This window comes from Neolamprologus multifasciatus, chromosome 7 (genome assembly GCF_963576455.1).
Source record: "Neolamprologus multifasciatus chromosome 7, fNeoMul1.2, whole genome shotgun sequence".
Classification (NCBI taxonomy): Eukaryota; Metazoa; Chordata; class Actinopteri; order Cichliformes; family Cichlidae; genus Neolamprologus; species Neolamprologus multifasciatus.
In genome coordinates, this window is record NC_140445.1 from 7,843,732 (window position 1) to 7,853,966 (window position 10,235).

Genomic DNA, 10,235 nt, shown 5'->3' on the forward strand with positions numbered 1-10,235 from the left:
GAAAGAAAGATAAGGGTCTACGGGTAAAATAACATGATTTTGAGGATTTGGTTTGAAAAACCCCATAAAACACCTCTCATACAAGGTCAGTGTGTGTGTTGCTGGTTAACTACACATAACTAGTTTCAAAGTTTCTAAAGCATCCTGACGATTCTGCAACAGAGTAATGATGCAGTGTTTGAGTCACCTCGGGTCACAAACGTCTAGCCTCCAGTTTTCAAAGTATTATAAAACTGTTATCAAAGTCCTTTGGCAGGAAAACTCAGGTAGAAGCAGAAAAGAGGTTTCCAAAGAAACATTTAAAGTCTCAGACTCACTGTAGATATTGCAGTTCACTCTGAAGGGCTTATGAATACTTTGACAAAAGTGTTTGAGATGTTTCACTGAAGACATCAAGGTGAACGTCACTGGTGATGCTGAAGAAAAGAAAAATGTGTCCTACAGTAATCGTGCATGCAGATTTTATAGTTTTTCGCTTAAATGGGGAAACCCTTGATTTCCCAGGGGCATACAAGGAGGTATCAAGGGACCCATCCCCTGGGCACCATGAATGTGTGTGCTGCCATGATAATCAATTTGTTAGTTATTGTATTTCATTTTGAACAGCTTCTAAGTGATGAACTATAGATTATGCACTCAAAATGTGCAGTCGTTAGAGCGGAAAGTAAATTTGAAGTTTAGTCTGAACCATAGACTCACTCACCTCTCTACAAAGGAAATGCTTTAATAATTCCTGCTTTGTTTACATATGAAGTTACAGCTTTCTGGAAAAATTCAGTATCTAGTGCAATAGTTTGTACAGATGGATAAAACTGCTCTGAATGTGGTGCGCGCTGAAATATTAACATGATCCACAAACCAAATAATCAGATGTCTCCGTCTTACTCTCGCTCCTCTCTGCAGGTCGTGGGATGAGTTCCATGACTGCGCTAACGTGGCGATGGCTGGCTGTCCGGAGGAAGCGGCAGCTGTCTGGGAGTCTCTCCGCCAGGAGTCTAAGAAAATGCAGTTCTCCGGAAACCTTTATGACATGTGCTCCAACCGTAACACCCACCCAGCGGCCTCGGTGTCCCCTAACGGCTCACCCAACCAAGAAGAGATCAACCAGGAGTCTCTAAGAGGGAGGGCCTATCACGTGGCAGGCTGCCTCCACTATCTCCTTCTACTGTCTCCTCTGCTGCTGCTGTTGCTGTTTTGGATATAAATACCCCCAAAGAAATGGGATTAGTGTGAATAGATATAAACTTTGTGTACTTTTTCTTCCACGATTCCATAGACTTTTCACTGCTTCTTCCTCTGCTCTGCCAGGGGTCGAATATTTCTAACTGCATGTTCAGAGGCTCGACAGTCTTTTTGATAATATAGCTCTAAATTGCCTGTGCTGTTTCATGCATATTCTCTGCCTATTAATTAGATTCTCAGTTGAAAAAAAAAGCTCACAAAACTCACCGAGAGATACTCAAGCCCTGCAAACACATACATAGTTGAGCAGGTGCATACTGCAGCCTCGCATCATCCGTCTTTATCCTGTATCCTTCTAAATCTAGTTAGTACGAGCTTGCATGTGATGGTTTCAGGGTGAGTCTGTCTCCTTGAATGCAATAAGATAAGAGATTAATAAGAGAAATGTAATAACTAAGACTTGTTTGATAAACTCAAAAACAAAGCGATGAAAAGACCAGATGCCACAACTAGTTACTGTTAACTCCACTTTTATGTGGGCTTTACATGATGAACAACACCCATTTCTTATTTACTAAATGCAGACACAGTGCTGGGTGTGAGTAGTTAAGATATAATGATGGTGACCATGATGTAGTTCTAATGTTCCGAAATTAGTTTTTCAGACTACAAAGTAATTGGAGTCATAAATTACACTTGCTGTAAATGGAGCTAACTTTGAAGCTAACTAATTTTGAATAATGTTCTTATTTAGAGAAAATGCATCACAGTGTCTTCTGTGGGTGCAGGAGCAACACGAGCTCTGAGCTGAAGTTCAATTGAAGTCAGAGTATGCCGGAGTGGTTTTTATTTGCTGCTTGCTCAGTTATGAAGTCCTCTGGGGCTCCTCCTTGGCATCCTGCATTGGAGCCCTACAGTATGGGACCAATATGTTCTCCAGTCAGAAACACAACCCACTTGCATGCCAAGTGGATTTCATGCTCCAGGAGTCATAGATTTGGCCCTGCAGGCCTGCTTGAGCTGCTTGTTATTCTAAGTGGTTGCAGGTAACAGTTGTTTCTGTCTGGCCCAGGATCAGATATATTATGAGATTAGAGACAGATAGAGAGTGAGAGAGATGAGTACAGCTGGAAAACATACAGTTCTGCCTAGTTGAAGATTGAATCCACTTGTCTCGCAGCGAGTGTGTTTTACACAGGGGGCTTTAGGTTGCAAGTTTACTTTTCCTTCTCCACAAAAAAAAAAAAAAATCAAAGCCAGGTCAACTTTAAAGAGTGTGGACGCACAAAACATAATCCTCAAGGGGCCGCAACAGTGCACCAACTTTAAGAGAGGTGGAAATAAATGAAATTTATTAGACAAAAAAGATCCAAAGAGAGCTGCGTAATAGCTGATTGAGTCTGTCTACCTTGCCAGTGGCAAGTTCGTTAAATGTACCTTACAGAGTTGAATAGAAGCCGAGAGGCATTTCAAACAGATTTATGGATGGGTGACAAATGAAAGAAAAATGCAACATAAAGTGCGTCTTGATTTTCCAAGTCTCTGAAACTCTGCATGAGGGATGAAACATCATTCTCCCAAAGATATTCCCTTTATTTGGTGTTTTGATGATGGCAGTGAGGAGTGCTGTGTAACAAAGCAGCCCAAAATCTCCTGGAGGTTCAACGGGGTTGATATTGAATGAGAAGGTCATAGCAAATGATTCACACTTTTCCTTTCCCATGTCCATTCAGCGACCCCTTGTCTACTATAGATAGCTGAATTATCATTCTGGAACAGTTCATAGACTGTATATAAAAGATAGACATAGCCACCGTGATAACAACCACGGGTCTGTGAAGTCTTACCATGAAGCCTAGAGCTGAATATTGTTCTGGTTGCTTTTTATGTTTTGAAATCAGACTGAGACTGAAAAATTCAAGAGACATGGCACATTTATGTTGTAGCAACATTGCACAAGGGTCCTTGTGGACGTCCATGTGCATGCCTGTGTTTTTGACCATGTGGACTGATGCACAGAGAATTTACATTGCCATGCAACAACCTAGCCAGCTCCCCAGGCAACAGACTTCAAGCAGATTTCAAAGATGTATAATAACAAATATAGAAGTATATAAGAAGTAAAAATAAGTATGTCTCCATCTGCATCCACAACAGTGAAGCCAAAGGAAACCAAGGAAAACAAAATACATTTTTCTTATAGATTCACCTATAAATCGAGTTCTTTTTGCAAACAGCAGATTCACCCCCTACTGGCCAACAGACAGAATGCAGGTTTGTTAAAACTGCAGTAAAAAAGTAGAGGAGGAACATGGAGGAGGAGTCAGTGGTACTGAACAGGCCAATCACAATAACATGGGCGTGTCGAGGACACAGATAGTTACATTTCAAGAGATGTGCATGCCTGGTTGCATTGTGGAGTTTCGGAGAAGTTTGCGGTTCTGGTGTAGTTGCCACGGTAACAGTGCAAAATGCAAATGTAACGGAAGAGATGAGGGTCACATATGTAAAAGTGTATTTTCAGTTCTTGTACCACAGTCTTAGGGAGCAGAGGGGGTGTTATGCTTTTTACTGCCAGTGGTAAGGAACAGTTTTTTAATCTGTTGGTTCTCCACGCTGGCTTCCTTTGCAGACCTCAAGTATGTCCATCTTTTATATACAGTCTATAGAAAACACCTTTTCCAACAGGATAGTAATGTTTCAGCTTAGACTAAATTACTAAAACAACCTTTATATATTTTTACATATATACTTTTTTATATAACTGGACTAAACCCATGTAGTAAAATGCTCCAACAGCATAATAGGATGTGCTCACAGTAGTAGTAAAAGGTTTAGGTTTTTCCTATCTCCGTTCTCGGCTATTTATTTATGCAGTAATTTAGTTTGGGACATCAATGTCAAAAGCAAACTTTGCCCTATAAGCTCAAAAGCTCAGCACAACTGAAACTCCAACAAATATTACATTTTTAATCATTTTTTAAATGTTAAGAATAAACAGCAGCAGGAACCCACTGACAGAAACAGTGAGACAAATTTACACTAAAAGAGAAAAACTCCAACCATCCCACAGCTCCTTTTTTTTACGTGAGGGACTTCATCCACAGATATGCTTGAATTTTTTAAAGAGGCTGCTCCAGTTTTGAACTTTAATTAAACTGACAGAATTAGCAATTAAGAGGCCTCAATGGCTGACTCACCAAGGTGCAGCAATTTGAGAACTATCTTCATGGAGCTCTGATAAGATGATGCAACTGGAGATTAAATTTAAGTAAATCCTAAATGTGAGGACACACAGGAAGATCACACAAGACGTGTTTGTATAAAATCCTACAGCACAGTGAGCGCTGTCAACATGTCCCAGGGTGGTTTATGGAAATGTAACAGGTTTAGACCTGCCTTTAAAGACTCTTACATACAGAGGTACTCCAAAACACAAAGAAACCTTCTCAACTCTCTGTTATGAGAAGTTCTGTTGCATGAACAAATCCGATTTCAGCGATTTTTCAATAACTCTGCAGTGTAAATGCAACATTATTGACCAAAGCTGAGCAGGGAATTATTTCCCAGCACTGCATTTGAGACTATACATCTCTTTGCCTCCGGCAACAGCTTGGTGTTCTGACAAATAGCTTAAATTGGACTGAAAGGCAGTGGCAGGAGATGGAGAAGCAATCTTAAACACCAGTACATCACTGTCCCATCAATGGTACAGTATATTTGGCTTTATTACTCTGAGCAAATGGCAGTGAAAACAACAAACATGTTGCCATTTATTCATTTCCTCTGCAGCACATTTTGATTGCTACAGAAGAGAATAAATATGGTTAGGGGCTGGGGTTTCCATTTCCTTTTAAATGCTTTATTAAAGAACCAGACTCCTCTGATACGATCCTTTTTCAATCAACACAACTTTGCTCCCCTCTTTGTCTTTATGACCTGCAGGATCACAGTCCCACTTCTTTCACTAATTATTAATTGTTAACAGAGACACAGAAAGCCGAAAGTTTCGTGCTGATCCATCATCCACTCGCTCACACTACAAATTAAAAAATTAAAATTAAAATTAAAAAAAGTTTTGTTAGCCTATTTAGCGATGCATGGTTATGAATGTGGAGCTGTTTCTTTGAATCATACAAACTCTGCATTTCTAAAGAGAGGATAGAGAAAGTGAAATTTGTGCATCTCTTAATAACAGCTGATTCAGTTTTGGGCTTTTTAGGAAACCAGGAATCTTTGCTCACCAGGTGACAGACGCTCTTCCTGTCTTTGTTTATCAATGTTTGTTTTTATTTATAATTTATAAATGATTTACTACTGTTGAAGAAAGCAGGGTTCACCAACACGTATTTGCTCTACCTTCCTAATTAATCATATTATAAATGTGATATGTGAACACAATGATTTTTGTGTTTCAGAGACAAAGATGTAGATATCAAACAGAGACAAGGCACATACACACACACACACACACACACACACACACACATATATACATATATATATATATATATATATATACAGAGAAGAATGATTGTTTTCCTGATCTTGTTACTCGCTCCTCAAAAAGGAAGCACTTAAGTTTTTAAATACAGCAGTCAAACCAACAGAGAGCAGGGGTGATATCACACACGGGGGCTTGTTCAGCTGCAATAAAAGTTAATCAGTTTCTAGTCTATTTTTCCATCAGCAAACTCACCTGGGTTTTTCCAATATCAATACACATTTTAGTGGGAAAAAAAATTCATTTAGTAAAAAGAATTACACACAGGTTTACCGAAGGACCTCCAACACACAGTTCTCCAAACTAGTTTATTGTTATCAAGCTTTAACCGAAGCACAGATTTGATCTGATTCGGATGCTCATTTTTCTGACTTTAATGGGGATCTACTTTAGGGATATGCTGACTAAATCATCCTGTATATTCATAGACTGATTTGTATGTGAGGGTTATAGATAGCTTTCCTTTTTGTGTTCATTCTGGAGGGATCGTAGCAAAAATCGAGCACATAAAATTCCTTTTTACTGGTTGTAAGAGCATTTTTTCACTACATGGAGAGCTAAGCGTTAACTCCAGCCAGCCTTTTCTATAATTCTGTTTAGGTGAAACACCAGCTCTGCCTCTCTGTAGTCAATGTTTCCCTCCTCACCTACAGTTTGTCTCCTGAACTCCTGTTGTCTTTCTGCCTCTGCCAAATCCTCTCTGTCATTTCATTTGGCTCCTCGTCCGTGATTCGGGTAAATTTGGTGGACCCTCAAATAAGTTAAATTGCAACTTTACGTTTCCAGAAAGCTTGCACCATAAAATGGACATTCCAGACTGGATATTGGTGTTTACTTCTTCCAGACTTAAACAATTGAAATTATATAATTTATGAACAATGGAGGAAATGTGTTGGGGTTTTTTGCCCTGACTGTTTTGTGCACCTCACAGTCTTAGTCTGACCCATAAAGCTACAAAACTATACGTCAGCTTGAAATAAAACCATATTTCCATTATGTATTACAGTATGAACAAACAAGAGCCAGGCTGGAAGTAACATACAGGAAATTTTGATATGAGGTTTGCTGGATCAGACTTGTGAAAGCACAGACAGACAGCTATCACCTGGATAGCACACACATCTACTCGCATTTAGCTAGTGACTGCGAGCTCAGCTGTTGTTTCAGGCTCATAGCTCAAACATGAGGCCTCAAGTTATAATTACTGATAAGAGGGGGAAAAAGAAATTACTAGATACTAAAAAGTTTGGGAAGTACAAGATAAGTATGGCAGTGACCTATGTACGTCATTAAAGACGCATTTTGTGAAGAGAAAGGCAATGAAAGAAAAATAATTCTGCTTTTCCCCTTTCATTTATGGCTAATATAAAAAGGAGTGAGAGAGTATTTAAATGAATCTTAATGCCTCCTCCCCTTATTAAACACCGCTCATGAATTCAAACTACTATTTCGAAAGTCAAGTCACTGTTTTATGACAAGAAACGCACAGACTGACAATGAGTAAAGTCACATCACTCTGTATAGTGTGAATACTTAAAGCTCTCTTATTATCAGTGTATATAGCGGTTTCATATATATATATATATCAAATGTCATATATGCCTTGCAATTGCTACTTTTAAAGCTTTAACATTTTCTATTGTAGTGTTTCATCCACTTTATTCCTCTCCCCAGTACACATTTATCTGCTCTTTAACAGCTGCTACCACTGATTGTATAACATATTGAGCTTTTTAGAAAAAAATTATATTTATTTTAAAAATATGCATTAGAAATAATCAGTTCATAACTACTAGATATATGTCCTTAATGAGAAAAATTGACGCTTGATTGCAAAACAAAACTCTGGAAGGTGTCATGAGCAGCTCTTGTGATATTTGTTTTATGATAAAACAATAAAATAAAATACATTTAATTAAATGACCAAGCTAATAATCAGTTGATTAATCAGCATTTTTAAAAATGTGCTTTGGGTGTCTTATAAGCTACATGACATCGAGTGGTGGTGAGAACAGCTCTCTTCAATAGAGAGTTTGTTCTATATAAGCAGGGCATTACTGCTGAGCTGTCAGTCACCTTCACATTAAATGAACTTACAGCCAAATACATAATTGCTATAAATGATAGAGGAAAATTGACTCGGAGGGTAACAATTTTAAAGCCATAAAGTGCACGTGTAATTCAAACTGTTAATTGTAACTGCATCTTTCCCTCTTTTTCTCATTTTGATCCACGTTTCAGACTAAATCGCTGTTTTCTCTCCTGAAAACTGTGCTTTTGGGCCTCACTTTGATCTTAGCATAGCATAGCATAGCATAGCATCTTTATTTATAATGCACTTTACATCCAACAATGTTGACCAAAGTGCTACAAAAATAAAACAGAGAGGAATAAGTTTAAATTACATATAAAATATCTTAAAATTAAAAATAATATAATTAATAAGAAAACATATTAAGAGACATCAACAAGTCCTGCTGTGCCAAAAGCCAAGGCAAATAAATATGTTTTAAGATGTGATTTAAAAACAGATAAGGAATCTTGTCACACTTCAGCCCTTGGACTGTTGAATTTGTTTACACAAGGGCCTTAAACCACAATCTCCTGCTTGGCAGTCTTGCTTTTAATATCTGTTTGGAGACAGGCAAAAAATAAAAAATAAAAATGCTAAAATGCTTCTTGTGTATACAGTAAATCCAACCACCACGCTTTGATTTTTCAGATGGGCCCATAAACGAAGCGCTGAATGACTTCAGCTTCCTATAATCTACTCATGTAAAACACACTCTGTGTTATTTGAAATAACTAGTCTAACAATATGAAATCCTGTCACATGCTGGATTTTGCCAGAAAAAAAACACAACACAAGCTTTATATGTGCACTTATTGTTGTGTGTGTACACAAACAGTGATTGTTTTCTGTGTTTAAGGTTGTAAGTGTGTGTCTGTGTGTGACAGGGAAAGTGTGGTATAAATCAGCTGTTAAATGAGTGATTTATCAACACAACATGATGTAAATTCCATTGTTACTGATTAAACTGCTCTTCTTCGACACTTTCCAAACAAGACGGCGTCCCTTAACCACGTTTGTTTGTTGAATTAGCATGCAGAGCTTTTTGCCTTTTTGTGAGCAAATAACGGAGGACTAGAACCACGTGTATGTACGTGCATTATCATATGAAATATTCATTACATTCCTATGTGAAGATTGGGTCATTTCAAGAAGCCGTTACTATTCGGGAGATCTGAACATCATCACATCATGGATGAAGGAACTACTCCAAGGATGAAAGCGGGAATCTTCACGACAGCAGCTCTGTACACATACTGATCACATAAGTGTATTTTATTGTGGACAGTGACAATGAATGCTCAGTATTGTACATGAATAAATACAGCCATAAGTCTTTTGAAACGATGGAGACGCAGCATTTTCTGCTTCTAAAAAGAACTTTGTGAAATATTTCTGTATTTGTCCTTGGCTGTCTTTGATTATGTCTGCTTTCTCTCCTTTTTTCTTACACCTTTATATCATATCACTCTGCTTATCTTACTTTTTCCCCCTGCCCTATCAGAAAATCCATCTATATGTCGGAGGTTTTGCTACATTTATAGAAAATCATTAAACTGGTGCTGATCTGACAATCTGCTTGTCCTCATATTACTCAACAAATGTTTCGTGGTATGAAAAACTACAACATCTTATTTTATCAGCATCATTTAAGATCTTAGGAAAGGTTAGAGAATAAAGTTGTCAACCAGGAAAGCGTGCATGCTAACTGAAGCTGCTGGACTGCTTTGAGGCTGAGTCTTATAAACTGAGTACATCACTGAGTCCTTGCATCAGACTTCCATCCCTCCAATTTCTATAGTTTATCTGGGTTTGGGTCTCGAGATCAAAAGTTTAAGTTGAGATGCCAGGACCTTCCTCTCCTTGACCATCTCATCTAATTCCTTGGGAGGAGACACTGAGGCATTCCCAGCCAGACAAGAGATGCTACTCTTCAGGGTGTCTTGGGTCTGATTGGGTTCTACTCGTGGCAGGACATCCCCTAAACACCTCACCACCACCTCCTAGGCCAAACATGGAAGCTCATCAACTAAAAAAGTAAGTTCATGCCAGACATAAGTTGCAAAAGCTAGAACAGCTTACTCTTTTATACCTGTTGCTTCATCACTCACCTTTTTTTCCACTTTCGATGTGTTTACACCACTGAATTAATCATTACTTATTATTAATAATTGCTGCTTCTCTTCCTCCCCTCACCCTCCTGGCTTACTGGCCGCCCCTCCCTGAGCCTGGTTCCGCTGGTTCATCCTGTTAAAAGGAAGATTTTCCTTCCCCCTATCACCAAAGCACTTGCTCATAGAGGGACATCCGACTGTTGGGGTTTTCTTTGTCTTCTCTTTTTTGTATTGCATTTTTATTTATTTTTGACAATATAAAGTGCCTAGCAGGAACTGTTGTGATTATGTATATAAATAAAACTGGCATTGAAAACTGAAAAACTGTGGCACAATAATCAGCCAAGGCCTCAAATCTAGCTCA

The 10,235-nt window shown here is 38.4% G+C and overlaps 1 protein-coding gene across 1 annotated transcript in view; it reads left to right on the plus strand.

The window, feature by feature from the left end:
- nrn1la (neuritin 1-like a) overlaps positions 1-9,331 on the plus strand; it is a 101,126-nt gene extending 91,795 nt beyond the window's left edge. Inside the window, exon 3 of the mRNA XM_085164687.1 lies at positions 904-9,331. Coding sequence (XP_085020813.1) covers positions 904-1,204 — 301 coding nt within the window. The 3' untranslated portion in view covers positions 1,205-9,331. The remainder of the gene's footprint in view (positions 1-903) is intronic.
- The last annotated feature ends 904 nt before the right edge of the window (positions 9,332-10,235 follow it).